The following is a 17,490-nucleotide window of genomic DNA, read 5'->3' as shown; positions in this document are numbered from 1 at the left end:
CAGGGGTTCCCCTGCTTTAGTATGAACCTTGGCGCTGCCGAAACCGGTTTGCTCAGTGGATAGAACCTCGGCCTGAGGACTGAAAGGTTCCAGATTCGATTCCGGTCAAGGGCATGTGCCTTGGTTGCGGGCACATCCCCAGGACTGGGCGTGCAAGAGGCAGCTCATGGATGTCTCTTATCGATGTTTCTAACTCTCTCTCTCTTCCTCTCTGTAAAAAGTAAATAAAATATATTTTAAAAAAAAGGAATATCCTCTAAACAAACAAACAAAACAAAAAACGTTGGAGCTGTGGTGCCACTTACTTACATCGAATTCAGAGGTTCTTCCCGGTCAACCAGAGGACGGTGCAAGGTCCAACCCTCTGCCAACAGGTGCCATCAGGGCAGGCCGCTGTAGGTGGATCCTCAACACCTGAGGTTCCTCCTGCATAAACTTTCTTATTCTTCTTTTTCTTTTTATTAAAAAAAAATGTTTTTATTGATCTCACAGAGGAAGGGACAGGGAGAGAGAGAAGCATCCATGATGAGAGAGAATCATTGACCTGCTGCCTCCTGCACGACCCCTGCTGGCGATTGAGCACGTGGCCACTCTTCCTTTTTTTTTTTTTTTTTTTTTTTTTAATGGGAACTAGACCTTGAGTGCCAAACTTGCCAGTTTGAAACACTGCATTTCACACTGACAACCACAGAAGGTGGTTTCCAGGAAGGTTGGGGGAGGGGGCTGAGCAATTGCTTTAAAAGAACAAAATCACTGTCTGTGTACGAATACTTATGTGTACGTGTGTGTGTGTGTGTATATATGTATGTATCTCTTTCTCCTTTACATTTATCCACTCTGGGGTCCATGCCACTGCTTCCCCAGGTCTCGAGGTCTGAGGTCCTTTAACCTGACCACATATCACTCCTCATCCTCAGGTCTATGGGGACCTGAACACAGATTAAAGAGCCATGACTTTACATGATTTGAGTTAAAAGAATCCAGATATCAGAAGTCTTCCCCCATTTAGTTTTTCCTCATCTGCCTTTCTTTACATGTAAGTCCCTGTAAACCCTTCAGCCTCTGACCTACCTTCTCCATCAAAACTTCTGTATTTCTGGTTTATACACAGTGTGAGCTTTGTGAAACAAAAATTCAACTGAAGTCATTCCTCTGGGGTGCACAAGGATTGCAAGTTTCCTGATTAGAGAATTAGAATGATCTAGAACGTGTTTAACAGTCCCCAGTGCTCAGGACTCACACAAGAACTTGCTGAACTTATACTTCTGAGATAAGGATCCAGACATCAGTAGTTTTTATTTCTCATCAAGTGGTTCCAGTGTAACCCAAATCAGAATTGATCTAAACGCCGTGTTGATCACACTTCAATGTGTGTGCAGACTGTGGGGACATTGCTGACATGCATGTAGTGATGCAGTGGAGCTGGGCTCTGCCTGAGACTCTTTATATCTAATAAGCCACAGGTCCAATGAAGATCCTCTTTATGCTCTGGTGAATAGATAAATTAATTTTTAAAAATATCAGCAATGTTTAGAAATCAAAGTTCCTGTAGAATATCATATTTGAGAGAACTTTATTTACATTACAACAATTTTAAATACGTTTACAGTGACCAATAATAACTAAAATGTACAAGGCCAAGAGAGTATTTCCTATAATTGTTTCCACTAAAATGCTTCTATGATTTTGAAAACTTGCATTTCAGGTCAATGTGCTGCTGGAAAATGCACACTTTCTATGTGGGTACATTATCCAGAGTTTCCCTCACCATTTTCACAGGGACACATTAACCTCATAGCTTCCAGTTTACATTATATTTTGATGTGATATAAATAAAGTCCTGTGTGTAGACTCAATTTCTTACAAAATATATTGTAAGTTCCAATGCCAGTTTGATACTAGTAAGTCCTGTTTTGAATACATAAATAGGCTATGTCTAAGTGTCTTTCCTCAGCATTGTCTGGAGTTCCACGTTTTTATACATCCCACAGCTGGAAGTGAGAGTCACCAGATATAGCCTGCCCCTCCATCTTTCCCCTCCTCAGTCCAGCTCTCAGGAGGGCATGATAAGCATAGGGTCTTGGGCATGAGCCCCTGGAAGAGAGGATCACTGGACAGAGGTCTGAGGACTCTAATTCTGCATGCCACAGGACACTGGGCAGCTCTCTGTACTTCCTCCAGCTGCCTGGTTGGCAGACTTCTCTGTGAGGAATGCAGGTGCTCCAGAGCCAATATATGTCACACACAGCAGCCTTGCCGTCAGGGAACTCAGCCCCAGAACTACCTTAGCACTCACCGTGTAACTGCCTTCTTCCACTTGGGGGATCTGCCAGGCCCTTCCTGTCAGGACTGATAGGTGCCATATCTCTGCAGAGTCTGTTCAAGGCTTGGTCTGTGTGTCCCCTGGCCAGCAGGGGTCCTGCAGCAATGGTTCTTGCTGTCACTGGGAGACAGAATTTGGCTGTTGCTCAGGTGGTGGGTGACCTTCACCGTGCCTTTAGTGCAGCTGAATAAAGCCTTACACCTCTTCACTCAGGAAAAGCAGACTGGGTTATTCACATGTGTGCCCACTTTTTTCATATGTCATTACTCCCTCTATAATTTGTATTACAAACATCTTCCTTCCCTTCTCTCTGTACAGTTTGGAGCCTCACCGAACCTTGATTAGTGCAATAGCTTTCTTCCAAATTGGTCTCTCTGTCATCTTATTCACCCAGGCCGATCCTTGACTATTCCTTATAAAACTAGAATCCAAATTATGCATAGATTAAGGTGTGTGCTTCCCCTTTCCATGCTGAAAACACACACACACACACACTGTTCCTTATTCATACTAGTAAAAGCCAAACATGACATTTATTCTCAGTCAGAGTACTTAGAATATGCTAATATCAGAGCTAGAAAGAAGCCTAGAGATGACCTAAGTTAACATTTTCCAATGAGTATTCCAGAATAAATTTCATAATTGCTACCTGGGAAATTTGTTAAAAATGCAGACTTCCAGGCTTCCTCCACCTGACCAAACTAATCTTGGAATGGATCTAAGTGTGCATTTGGAAGCCTCTTTCTCAGTTGGTTTTATGCACAGTCATGATTGAGAGTCCCCTGATCTACATTCAACAATGCTGCTGAGATTTGAAGAGGACCAGACCTCTTATTAGCAGCAAGTCTAGAGAATTAGAACTTAAATCCAGAATAACTGCCTCCATGTTCATCATCTCGCTCCCCTGCACTTTGACAGCTGAAGAAGAGGACCTGGGAGGATATGACCACAGGATGCAACAGTCCCCTCAGCATGGTTCTGACAAATTAGAAGCCCACACATTAGGGGGGAGGTGACTGTATGTTTAGCAAAGTAACATGGTACAGTGAGCACTATATGGGAGCAGAGCACCTGGGCATTCAGATCAGGACTAGTGGGGGAGCATTAATTATTTTCAGGGCTAATAAGTCCCAGGAAATGTTCACTAACAAAGTATCTAGTCACTGACTAAACTGGCTGGTTTCTCAACATAGTCTGGCTCATTTTAACTTAATATAGCGAACTCTTTGTTCATAGACCTTAATCTGTTGCCAAAAATGTTTGTACGTTATGTTCCCACTTCACAAGGATTTCTGGTCAAAACTGTGCACCCACATCCTCCTAATGATCTGAGTGTCCATCAAAACAAGGATTTTTGGTCTCCTTATAAAGGACCTCTCTGTCCAGGAACATCCCTAATGAGGTATGGAAAGGCACTTACTACCCAGACACAGACATTCCGCTGGTGTGATAACCGCAGACGGAAGTTTTCTCTGCCTCCTGGAAACGAAGCCAAGCTTTCTCCTCTCAGGAGCCATGAGGATTGCTGTCTTCCTCTGTACCATTCTTTTCTCTATGAGCCAAGTTCCACCAGGTAACCAAATTAACTCCGCAGAAGCCATGGTAAGGGCAAAGTGCCTGGACCTCTTGGGGATCCAGTGCTTAGAGCAGAAGTCTGTCACCTGTGCCCTGAAGAGGGTCTCATAACAAACTTGGGAGACCTCCTGGATGAGATCCCTCAGCCTCTCACCTTCAGTCATGTCTCATTAGCTCTCCATAGCCACTCTCAGATGAAATGAAATTGAGGGTGTTTCAAGTGCTTGAAACCTTATCTGCTCCATTTCTAAAAATAAAATGAATCAGGCAAATTTAATAACAGTTTCTAGACCTAAATAACAAACAAAACAAAAAAATGGTGTGTTATCCTACTAAACTTGACCTCCTGAATGCCTCCACTTACTTTCAGCAAAAGATCTGCAGATGCCGAGTTACCCTAAGATGCTGGCATGAGAGTTACACTAGAGCTGTAGGGCCCCAGAAAGGGATTAGTGAGGAGGGGTTAGTATTTGAAAGGTGTACTGTGCATCTAAGAATTCTCTAACTTGTACCTCCATAATGTTGGTCCCCTGGGCTTGGCTCTGCCTAGTGATTCTCCATCTCCACCCTTGGTTTTTCCTCTTCCTCTTCAACATCTAGTCTTCTGAAGTAGAAGTTAAACAAAGGGATCAGAGACAACACTGTACTAAAGTGTATCTTCCCACACTCAACATGCACAGGTGTATTCCAGGTGTGAGGCATCTGTGGGCATCTCCTTGCTTTCACTCAAGGAGATGACCAGACACCCAAGATAGATCAGGAAATGTCCTACAACTCCTGGACATTTGTAGACTTCTGCGTGTGTAGATCCAAAGAGGAATAAGCAATGCTTTGGTCTACATCTAGTGGAATATCTTATCTTTTCCTGAGAATTCGGGCTCTTAAGGGTCAGGAAGGAGTATCCAGGTAGTCAGACACGTGGAAATGTGAACAATCCTCTTATATTTTAAGGAAGTGTTGGTTGCTATGCTTTCTGTTGCTTGAAAAAGGAAACCTCCCTGATTTTTTCAACAGAAAATATACTGGGTGTGTGTGTGTGTGTGGGGGGGGGCATGCCTATTCTTGCTGAATCCAGACTTGGCTTTGTGTTTTAAAAGGAATATTTACTGTGAACAGGTAGATAGTATCGAATACTTTAGGTTAGGGGGTTGTGGTGCAGCTTGTGGGGCAAATTTCAACTCAATTTTTGAACTACTCTAGAGGAAGTAGATGGGGAGATGGGTGTGGGAAAACAGTTCCATTTCTCAAGTATCTGCAAATTAAGCATCTCTGTGCACCCTTACTAGGAAGCAGCATATGAGGGGAAAATGATGTGATGGCCTTTCACTTTCACAAAGTCATGGACCATCCACTTTCATTTCCAGGTAACAGATAACAAGCCCCAAACACAGCATTGGCATATGGTGGAGGAGAGGTTTCCTACATGGGACCCATGAGCAAACAACTAAAAGGAAGGCAAATCAAGAACAATGCGATATTTGAGAGCCCAGATCCTGAGCCTTAGGGGACCCAACTGGGAGTTAGAACCCTGGCATCTGTTTAGTACTAAGAGTGCTTGAGTCTTTCTGTCCATGTTTTCCATCTGACTCTCTCCCTCAGTGACAGTCTGCATGTGTGTCCATGTGTGTCTCTATATGTGTGGAGTGTGCTGATTACCCCATAATCTACAAGTATAAGGGAATGAATGGCCAAAAAAGTAAGAAAAATACCCTAAATGTGACCTTGCTTCTTACACAGGTAACAGTGGGTCATATTTTTATAGAACTCCTTTGTGATTTAAAAGAAAATGTTCAGTTGTCAATTGCCACAAACTACACACCTCCCTCCAAGATGTGTGCCATCAAAGTGACAACAAATGTCTGTACCAACATGCTAAAGGATGGAAAATAGCTCTGCATTAACCAAGTATTGCATAGCCATTCGCTGAATGCCTATGATGTGCTGAGACTTGAGATCGGCTCTGGGATATACATACAGAAAAGAGTAAGGTGTTCATCACTCAGCAGTGGGGTTGAGTAGAGACAGGACAGCAGAGTAGAATGCAAGTTGTGCCCCAATAGAGGGACATCACAGAGTGACTTCTAACATGTCTCAAGATATGCCAGTATTTCATCTTCTCATATAATAACCTCATATGACCTTTTAGTGGCAACAAGCTGCCGGAAACCAATCATTGTCTCACTAATAGAAAGAGGCTGGTCAACCTTGAAGCTCTGAAAGGTCAGAGCCAACCACACTTTATCTAATTGAGACAATAATAACTGAGGCAACTTCCCCATCTTGTAATCATGTGAATCCTTACTGATATGATAATCCACTTATTACCTGCCTAAGGGCTATGGGTGTTTCCCAAAGCTGCTTAAGGGTAATGGGTGTTTCCCATAGCTGTTTAAGGGTACTGGGTGTATCCCATAGCAGCCTCAATAAAAGGATAGCAAGGCCAGAGCCTAGGGAGTCTTCCCACTAGAGGTTGACTCCTGCCTGGCCCCCCATTTGTCCCAAATTAACTCTTTTCCAGTCTCTCTCTTCATTTTAGTGTGTGGCCTCCTCCGGAAACTGGACCCTGAGTGGGCACTAATCATGCGGGTCATATTAAGGGTTTCCACAACAAGCCAATGTCATTTGGGCCCACCTATATATTAGTTGAACTGGTTGCAGATAGAAGGAAGAGTTGTACAGCCCAGAAAATGAAAAACTCTGATTCCAAGTGATTTCTGCAGAGTGCTCAACAATGACAATGGTTGATTTATCGGGTCTAGTAATAATTAATGTCGTTTTTAAACATTCGTTTTAAATCTTGCTTGGTGTTGACTTGTATTGACATAACCTTCAAACACGTGGTATCTACAGAACGTGTGAAGTGCAGTTAACAAGTTTTGCTTGAAAAAGTTTGTGTTTGGTTTGGTTTTTGTTGCAAAACTAGGGCTAAGAAGATGGCTGATGAAGAGCATATTCCGCACTGCATGCTTTACGAGTTCCAATTAGGAAGAAAAGCAAGTGAGGCTGCAAAAAACATCTATAGTGCTCTTGGTCAAGATGCAGTTAGCGCCAGAAAATGCCAGCGTTGGTTTGAGAAATTCTGCGAGGGAAATTTTTCGTTAGATGACAAGAGTGGTCGAGGCCGTGTGTCCAATTTTGATCAAGAAGCTCTTCAAGCTCTTTTGGTGCAAAACCCTCAAATTACCCAACAAGAGCTTGCGACAACTTTAAATTGTTCACAAAAAACAATTTCCAATCAATTGCGTGCACTTGGCAAAGTCCAAAAGTTTGGAAAATGGGTTCCTCATGAGTTGGCCGACAACAACCGTAATCAAAGAGTCACAATTTGCAGTTCGCTCCTCTCTCGTCAAAACCGTTTGCCGTTTTTAGAGCAAATTGTAACCAGAGATGAAAAATGGGTGCTGTATGTTAATTTGAAAAGGCGGCCTCAATGGTTGGACAAAAATGAGGCTCCGCAGCCCACGCCAAAACCTGACTTGCATGCGAAAAAAGTGATGTTATGTGTTTGGTGGAATTTTAAAGGAATTCTTCATTATGAACTTTTACCATCTAACCAAACCATTACAAGTGCAGTGTATAGTGCCCAATTGGAAAGGTTAGCCCAAGCTTTAAGAGAAAAAGAACCCGCGCTGATTAATCGGAAGGGCGTAATTCTTCACCACGATAACGCACGACCGCATACTGCAAGAATCACTGCTGAAAAACTGCGCCAATTGGAATGGGAAGTTCTCCCTCAACCTGCATATTCTCCTGATATTGCCCCTTCCGATTACCATTTGTTTCGTTCTTTGCAAAACTTTCTTCTTGGAAAAAAATTTAATAATCAAGAATGCCTCAAAAATGCATTGACCAAATTTTTTGCATCAAAATCACAAGAATTTTACAACAGAGGGATTAAAATGCTTCCTGAGCATTGGGCACAAGTAGTAGAAAACAACGGCAACTATATTGTTGATTAAATTTTGTTGTATTGTTTAAATAAATTCGATTTAAAAAAGTATTAGAAAACGACATTAATTATTACTAGACCTAATAAAAAACAACATACCCTTAAGTTATTTCTGAATTCGTCTAGATGTTGCATATTTGATCTTCATAGCCATTAACCGATTGCTTTGTGAACATTGAAGAGTTAAATTCAATGTATTGCATCTGGGTTTCAAGAGGCATTTTTTGGATGGATATAAATGCTCTATAATGATTAGAAGCTATTTAAGAATTGGCCTTTGGTTCCAGAAAAAAGAGACGTAGGCATGGTGGCTTTGATACCTCTTACTGTCATTAGCAGTCCAGGGCTGATTTAAAATGGAACCCAGCCTTCATATCAGCATGAGGAGCTGAGAAGGGCTAGGAGAAGCTGGTGCAAATGCCTAGAACTTCCAGGGGGCTCAGTTCCCCAGCCTGGCCTGTTGTTACTTAGACACACCCAGCATTTCCACATTCCCCCCAAATGCCAAGAATCCAGATCTCTGTGTGGAAGTGAATTTTTAAGTGTTGGCCTAAGAAATCAAAAACAGCAACAACAATTCTCATGGTATTATTTCCAGACATGCTCCCCATCCATGTGCTTCAATAGACATTCAGGGAGACAAATCAATAGTTACAATAACCCTCTTCTCTATGCAGCCAGGGGCAAATTCAAGGAGATCTGTGAACGTCCAAATGGCGCCTGCCAAGAATTCTGCCTCGAAACAGAAATCCATGCTGGGAGATGTCTAAATGGCAAGGTGTGCTGCCTGCCCTTGGGAAAGCAACCACAGATCGACCCAACGACACCCACTTTGTACTGAGGCCTTTCAGAGGGTCTTGCTTGTTTGGCTGTTTCATTCTCTGGTTCTCCATCTCCATCTTCCATGCTCTGACTTGTCTTTCACAGGGATTCTCACTGAGTCCTCAATAAATAATAAAGAAGCACCTGCAAACCCAAAGCCACTGTGCATACCCATGTGCTCTATTTTGCTGCATTGCTGTCAGGTTGCAACTTTCTGTCTGGTCTTCAGGTCTTCATGAGCACCTGGTTGAGCTCCAGGCTTCATGGGGACACTTTCATTCGCCCCACCCTTTCTGCCCAGCCCCGGAACCTTCTGCCTTCACCGGGGTGGCTGCTTTTGCCTTGGGAAGATGCTCAACCTTGTTCCATGGGGCTCTGTCCCTGATAAAGGGCAGCCCACAGGTACCCTGCAGTCAGACACTCAGTGATCCATCATCAGAATCCTGCACCAGGGACAGAATCATAGCTGAGAAAGCACCCTGTCCTCATGCTTCCCAGAGGCAGTGAGCACTCAGGGCCTCTCCATGTGCTCCTGGCTGAGACTGGATTCCTTGGGTCCACCTTCTACCAGGCTTTGTCACTAAGCTTCCCTCCCCCTGGGAACCAGGGCCTCAGCTTCCTATGCACACCCTGAAAATTACCACAGATCCAGAGGCTTGAGGCACAGCCAGGTGTTCCGTAGGGCAGATGTCTGACCTATAGGTCAGGGCTAAATTAAGGCTAAGTGGTCAGGGCTGTATCCCTTTCTGGAGACTCCTTCCTCCACATTCTTGACATTAATGGCGAGTTGCTGCTTTTCATCAGCAGCCAGTGATGGGCATCCCTCCTTCTCACCTCTTAACACTCCCACCTCTGCTCCCCTTTGGGACTCCTGTGATGCCATCAGCCAATCTGGGTAAGCTGTACCTGCTTTAAGGTAACGTGATTGGCAACTTTAACTCTACCTTCAACTATAATACTTGGCTGTGTCAGGTGACATAGTCATAGTTCCAGGGATGAGAATATGTCCTTCTTTACCAGAGGAGGTGTGACACTATTTTACCGACAATAGCAAGTGAAGGTTTTCCCCACACATCAGCCACCCATTTGTTCTACTTAGAGATGGTTTTAGTTACTTTGTGTAGAGAAACCATCATTGTTAGAGTTTTCTTTTGGGTGAAAAGTCACAGAGCCTCCCTTGGTCCTGGGAAGAAGATAGAATCAATGAATATTTTTTTTCTTCTGTTTCCAGAAGTTAGCCATCTTTTAACTGAGAGTTTGTGCCTTTAGACCACCATCTCTCTAATTCCTACCACCCCCACCCTCATCCATCCCCTGCTCTCCTCTCTCTTACCATGGGTGCCACTGTTTTAGATCCTGCATGCATGATCACATAGTATTTGTCTTTCTGGGTCTGACTTAGTTCACCTAGTATAATGTAAAGTATGGCTTAGGGAATCTCTCTATATAAAACACTAATATGCAAATAGATTGAACGACATAACAGCTAAACAATCAGTTACTACAACATGCACTGACCATTGGGGGGTGCTTGTGGAACATGGTGGGTATCGGCAGCAGAGTGTGGAACATAGTGGGTGTCAGCTGTGATGGGATTGCAGAGCAGGTGAGCAGGGGAACCAGACCAAGGCGGTGCGCTGGTCACTTTCATTGTGGCTAGCTTCTTGGTGGTTAATGAAAATTCTTTGCTCCTGTGTGCCATGGTCCTGCCCAGCGCTCACACCTGCTTCCAGTGCTGGCCTTGATCACTTGGTGCTGAGGGGCAATCAGGGCAGCAACCACTGCTCGCACTCACTGCTGGTGCCAGTCTCAATCACTCTGCCCTGTGAGCAGGTGCAAGTGGGGCCAGCGCCATCAGTGTGTGGGAGTGGCAGTAGAGGGAGTGGGGCTGCCAGTGGGAGGGATCAGGTGGGGGCACCAAGGATGGGTTGAGACTCTCCCTGTTCCCACTGAAACCTCAGGGCCCACAGTTCCTTTCAAGGTGCACAAATTCATGCACTGGGCCCCTATTATAGTCCATAATACTGTATAACTATGGATAATGCTAGACTCACGGGGGGGGGGAGGTGTCACTTGTAACATTATATAAATGCCTAATAATCCTTCTGTGCATCTAAACTAATATAATATTGTATGTCAACTGTATTTGAAAAATTAGAAAAAAAGAAAAACTAAAAAAAAGAGATAATTTGCTATATCCCTTCAGCCAGAACATGAGTAACCCTAGCTTCCACCCCCATAACTTTCCTGTACCTCTGTGGCCTGGAGAAGTTCCAGTCATGCAGAAAACCTACATCGTTCTCTCTCTCAGTCCCAAATGTAAATCAACAGGGACTATTTCTGAGACAGGAAGCATCTGGTCTGGCTTGGCTCCTTATCCATGTATATAACCCAAATTTTCCCCAGGTTCATTCAAAGTCAACTGCAACACAATGGCCCTAGAGCCAAGCTTAAGCACTAAAAATTGTCCAAAAAACTAGAAACAAACAAAGGAACTCTGCAGGAGGATATAGATTCTAAAAACCACAGTTCTCAACTGGAGGTGTTTTTGCTCCAGCACCTAATTGGTAACGTCTGGAGCCACTTTTGGTTGTGACAACCAGCAGGGTGCCATTGGCATCTGTGGGCTGAGGCCAGGGATGCTGCCAAGCACTCTACGGTATGCAGGAACAAAGAATTTTCAGTAAAATCATCCCCCATGACCTCCAGGCACAATTATCTGCTCCAAGTGTCCAGTGCTGATGTCAGAAAACTCTGCTCCAAGCTGTGACCCACGAGAAGAAGCAGAAAGGGACAAATGCCTGGCCTCAAGGGCATCTCTCCAAGGAAACCCATGTCAACTCTGCACCCCTCCTCCTGCATCTATGCCCCAAATGCTTCACCTTATCTCAGGGACAGGCCACATCTGACAGTCACTCTTGGACATTCCAGCATCATGGTTGATGTTGTCATTCTTACATACTGTTTCTCTCTTGTTTTTGCTTATCCCCCTTTTTCAGGGCTTAACACATGTCTGGGCCAATTAGCATCAGATCGAACTGCCCAAGAGAATCTGACTTAGTTATTTCCTAGTCCAGACCGACTCACAAAACAGTTTCCGTGGGTTACTTCAAACCTGTCAAAGAAATCACAAATGAGCTTGCAACCTGCTCATGTAGAACATTTGCATGTCAAAAATAATTAAGACCAAGAAAAACACTGCTTCCACTTTGTCACTTTGTCCTTCTTCTACACTATGCTCCTTGATGACATGGGGACCAGGACCCTGCATTTATTTCCCAGACTCCTTGCGGAGTGGCTGGGAGAGCTTGAATTCTGGAGATGAGGGAAGGGCCTTCCTTCCTCATTTTTATTCCTGTCACCATTGTCACAGAAGTAACTTCTCACTACAGTCACCACAGTTGGCTCCTGTCCACCTTCTCATGGTGCTCTATAACTCATCTTATGTCTTCCGAAAGGTCTCTTCTCAGAGCGTCAGAGGCACCTGTGACAGTTGGGAAGGTGGCCTCCCCGGGGAGCTCTCCCAGACAGCATGGAAGACTGGATGCTACCACCTGCTGTTATCTCCAGGTTACCTCCGCACTCCCCAACTCTAACCCTAACCTCAGCACCTGTGCAACAATCATTACTTAAATCCCCATTGTTCTGACCAATCCAGCTGATACCCCTTTGCTTCTCCTATGGCTGCTGCTCACAGAACGACTACATCATACCACCTTGTGTAGGACACACCAGTTCTAGTTGCCCATTGAACATGTGGGAGGGGAGTAATGTAGACTGGAATGCAGCACTCGCAGATGATAGAGTGGGCAGGTGTGAAATACATGAATACTAACTCTGGAGGATCTAAAACAATAAATAGGCCAAATTTGTAAGACATGTTTTACTCTAAACATACTTGTGACATATAATTCAATTTCTATTTTCTCCAGGGCATAAGAACAGACTACATATTTCTGCCAAGACCCTCAATAATTCTAAGTGGAAAGAGCACAGACAGGCATATTTGATCCTAAAGCAATGGAAATGGAATTTAAGAACAAACAATAAAATACTTAAAAACATTCTTAATAATTAGGAAGGAAATGATACTGGTTTGCAGAGCAGATAAACTAAAGTTACTTCTACCAAAAAGGTAGGGTTATTATGTTAGACCATATAAAATAGAAAATTTTATTCAACTTGTGTAATTCTGACAATGACTGTGGACTACAGTGTATATATTTAAATATAATTTCCACATTTCTCTCTCCTTTAATAACAAAAGATCATCATCATCTCCCCACCCCCCTTACACACTTACAAACACAAAATTATTTTAGGGAAAAACAGGGGCTGAGAAATAAAGTCATCAATATTGAGCATTAACCTAAAAGAGACAGAAATCCAAAAGAATTTGTTTTAACAATAAAAGACTGAGATAGAACATACATTTTCTTTATACCTATGAATAAATTTGCTTGCTAAAAAATGCTTTAAAACATCTATCAGCACATCATATCTAAAAAAGAGTAATATGCAAATTGACTGTACATCCACTACACCCACAAGCCTTGCCTACCAACCAATCAGGAGCAAGTATGCAAATTAACTCAACCAAGAAGGTTGTGGCTACAGAGTGAGCAGGAGGCTTGCATTTCCTGGCAATGAAGGAAGCCAAACTTTCCACCTGACCTGGCCTGCCTTGGCCTCTGTTTAAGGCTACTAAGTTTCAATTATAGAGGACAAATAAATCCCATCAAAATATGGCAGCAGCCACAGAGCTGGAGAGAGCAGGAGGTTTGGGTTGCCCCCGGCGATGGAGGAAGCCAAGCTCCTGCAGCCCTGGCCTGCCTTGGCCTCCGCTACAAGATTTCAATTATAGAAGACAAATAAATCCCAACAAAAATGGCTGTGGCCAGGAGCCAACAGGAGGCTTGGCTCGACTCAAGGCTACAAAGTTTCAATTATAGAAGATAAATAAATCCCAGATCCCAGGGCCTCTGCTTGGGTCACTGGGGGGCGTGGCTGGCCTGAAAAACACCACAGGCCCCTCTCCCAGCCACCCCACACCCCAAGGGAACCCCCACTATGATCCAGGACACCCTTCAAGGCAAACCAGCTGGCCCCCACCAGGCTTCTTACCTATCTAATAAAAGAGTAATATGCAAATTAACCATCACTCCAACACACAAGATGGCTGCCCCCATGTGGTTAAAGATGGCTTTTCCCATGTGGACACAAGATGGCCACCAGAAGATGGCCAGCAGAGAAGGTTAGTTGGGAGGCACCAGGCCTGCAGGGGAGGGCAGTTAGGGGTGACCAGGGTGGCAGAAGAGGGAAATTGGAGTCAACCAGGCCTGCAGGGGAGGGCAGTTAGGGGTGGCCAGGGTGGCAGAAGAGGGAAATTGGAGTCAACCAGGACTGCAGGGAAGGCCAGTTGGGGGGGATCCAGCCTGCAGGGGAGGGTACTTAGGGGTGACTAGGCCTGCAAGGCAAGGCAGTTAGGGGTGACCAGGCCTGCAGGGGAGGGCAGTTAGGGGCAAACAGGCTGGCAGGGGAGCAGTTAGGCATTAATCAGGCTGGTAGGGGAGTGGTTAGGGGTGATCAGGCTGGCATACAGTAGCAGTTAGGGCAATCAGGAAGGCAGGCAGGTGAGCAGTTGGGAGCCAGCAGTCCTAGATTGTGAGATGGATGTCCAACTGCCAGTAGAATTAGGCCTAAATGGGCAGTCAAACATCCCTTGAGGGGTCCCAGATTGGAGAGAGTGCAGGCTGGGCTGAGGGACACACACTCCCATGCATGAATTTCGTTTACTGGGCCTCTAGTATATATATTAGAAGATATATATCTTTCCTTCTACAATACCTGTCAGGGTGTGAATAAAGATATACAATAAGAGAAAAAGATATTTAGCCAAGTAAAACATAAAGAGGCAATACTTTTAATGGCTAAGGCATGGCTACCTGGGTATGGTTTGATGGTGCATAGGGGCAGGTGAGGCAGCATCCTTGGGTTGGGAAAGGCAGAGTTGAACAAAAGTGAAATGGCAACATTGTGAGTCAGAAAATACACAAAATTCACCAATATTCAAATCCGAAGCACTGGCAGACAATACTTTCTTTCTGCCTCTCATATTTCAGGATCATGTGGCCACACACCATTATCTGAAGCTTTGGATGAAGCAATGAATGGAAACAAACAAATAAACACACTAAGTGGGTATTTGTTTGCTGTCTTCCACTATGATGATACAGCCCATGATGACAGGAGATGTGATCAGAAACTGAATGTTGTTATTGCTTTTGCCCTCATCCCATTACCTTTATTACCAGGAGCAATGGCTTTTTATATGTAGGATCTGAAATGTCTCTTACATCTTCATCAGGGAGTATTCCTTGTTCTTTATTCTTCCAACAAGGACCATAAAGTTGAAAGAGAAATATCAAGTGATTGTTTATCACAGGGAGCATTCTTGACCCAATTATTGTTGGGTGATAATTTTTTATTCTCTCTCTCTCTCTCTCTCTCTCTCTCTCTCTCTCTCACACTCACACACACACACACACACACACACACTCAATAATGTAATTATATGCCAAGTAGATAGGATCATTGGCATGGTTATCTATCATCTATCTATCTCTATCTATCTATCTATCTATATCTATCTATCTATCTATCTATCTATCTATCTATCTATCTATCTATCTATCTATCATCTATCTATCATCTATCTATCATCTATCTATCTATCTCTATCTATCATCATCCTAAGCAACCAATACAACTGGATGACCAAATCTGGATGACTGGATGGTAGCTATGATGCACAATGACCACCAGGGGGCAGCTGTTCAATGCAGGAGCTGCCTCCTAGTGGTTAGTGAGTTCCCACGGCCAATTTCCTGTGTCCAGCCAAACTCCCACAGTCCCTCCCCCCCGCCGGCCAGCACCAGTTGGCTCCCATCACTGGCCAGGCCATGGGGCCCCACCCATGCACGAATTCATGCACTGGGCCTCTAGTTTAAAATGTTTTGATACAATCACCTCTTTAACATAAACTGGAAAATACCTGAATACAACTGTGACCCCTTCCTCTTCCCCCCTCCTGTTCCTGCCATATTAAAGCATGCTTGCTTGAGGAGCAGGGAATGCTTTATTCCCGGAAATACTAGGTATTTACTGATGTATGGCACATGGCCAGAAGTTAGCCGCTTAAAACAATAATCACTTTTACTATCTAAGCAATTTACATGGTGAGGCTCATTTATGCACCTTTGGCCCCAAAGCTCTTTTGAGGCTGCTGTTAAGCTTTGGCCCAGACTAGAGGTTCATCTGTATGCTTCTAGACTCACTCCTGTAGTGATGATCAGACTAGGGTCTTCACTGGCTGATCACTAGTCATCTATAGCTGGTCCCAGAGGTCTTTCCCTAAGGCAGCTCAGAACATGGCAGCTGTCTTTACTTAGAGCAAGAGGGTAAGAGAGGGTTCCCAAGTGGAAAAGTGGTTTTCCACTAACCTAGGAAGTGGCATACCATCTCACCTGCTTGATTCTACCTGTTAATCCTGCCCACTCTTGGGGAAGGATGTCACACAATGGCATGATCACAAGGAGACAGAGGTCATTGGGAGCCATCATAGAAGCTGATGATTCTAGCATTCAACAGAGTAGATTTTTATCCAGATAGTGCAATTTAGGATTAAACAAAAGACAATTATTATAGTGACTATTCTGCTAAGAAAGCAAAAGATATCTATACTGGGAAAAGTTTTCTAAAATGTATAGTTATGATTAAATTTCAGCAGTGGATTCCAAGAACTTATTTTTTTCTGTTTTTTACATTTTCTGTAATGCCAGGTTTTAATTAAAAACAAACATTTATACAAATAATAAAAATATATTTCCAAAGGCCACAAAATCTACAAATATGTTTTCAACATAGTTGCTATAGGGATGAAATACCAAACTATTTGGAGCATGTTATTTTTTGTTGTTAATCCTCACTGAGGATATTTTTTTCCATTGATTTTTAGAGACAGTGTTAAGGAACATGGAGAGACACACAGAGAGAAACATCTATGTGAAAGAGACACATCAATTGGTTGCCTCCTGCATGCATCCCAACCAGGGCTGGGGATTGAGCCTACAACCAAGTTACATGCCCTTGACTGGAATAGAATCCAGGACCCTTTAGTTCATGGGCTTATTCTCTAACTACTGAAAAAAACAAGCAAACAAACAAACAACAAAAAAACCCCACCAAAACCAAACCAAACCAAACCAAACCAAAACAAAACAAAACAAAAAAACCCACAAAAAACAGGCCAGGGGTGGAGCATGCTCTTGATCATCTTTTTAATGAAGCTTTTCCTGACATTCACATCCTCCCTTCCCCTTGGTATAAAGAACCACTATCTCCTTAGGCCTATTGTGTCCTTTACGTATATTACTACCTGCATCCATTTTACTGTTCATCTCCCATGATCTGATTGATCCAGCTGGAGTAACTTAGCTTTACATCACCACCTGGCACACAGGAAGTCATCATGTATGGCCAGTGGTCAGATATGCATGTGCCTTAAGGAAAGCAGGAGAGAACATGGCTTACAGGGAGGCTACCGTGACCCCTGGGACATGGGCAGCATTGACTTTGGCTTTCTCTTCCATTGAGTTACCAGCACAGCGTGTACCTTTGCGCCTGGAGATTTCCTGTGGGAGACTGAGTTCTTCTGGCTTTGTCAGGGTCTACTAACCAAGAACAAACCACATAAATAAAAAGCCTGGGGCCTGCCATCCCCAAAGACTCCGGACTCTGACTGTTCTGATGCCTTTCCTCT

The 17,490-nt window shown here is 43.8% G+C and overlaps 1 protein-coding gene across 1 annotated transcript; it reads left to right on the top strand.

Annotated features, from left to right (window-relative positions):
- Window positions 1–3,403: 3,403 nt before the first annotated feature.
- Window positions 3,404–8,860, top strand: DEFB108B (defensin beta 108B). The gene is made up of 2 exons (XM_036456534.2): window positions 3,404–3,896; window positions 8,525–8,860. The coding sequence occupies exons 1-2, from the start codon at window positions 3,728–3,730 to the stop codon at window positions 8,686–8,688; spliced, it is 333 nt and encodes a 110-aa protein (XP_036312427.1). The 5' UTR covers window positions 3,404–3,727; the 3' UTR covers window positions 8,689–8,860.
- Window positions 8,861–17,490: the final 8,630 nt, after the last annotated feature.

Source organism: Pipistrellus kuhlii, unplaced genomic scaffold, assembly GCF_014108245.1.
Source record: "Pipistrellus kuhlii isolate mPipKuh1 unplaced genomic scaffold, mPipKuh1.p scaffold_m20_p_3, whole genome shotgun sequence".
Taxonomy (NCBI): Eukaryota; Metazoa; Chordata; class Mammalia; order Chiroptera; family Vespertilionidae; genus Pipistrellus; species Pipistrellus kuhlii.
Note: the sequence above shows the minus strand (reverse complement) of the source record. Positions and strands in the feature narration are given on the sequence as shown.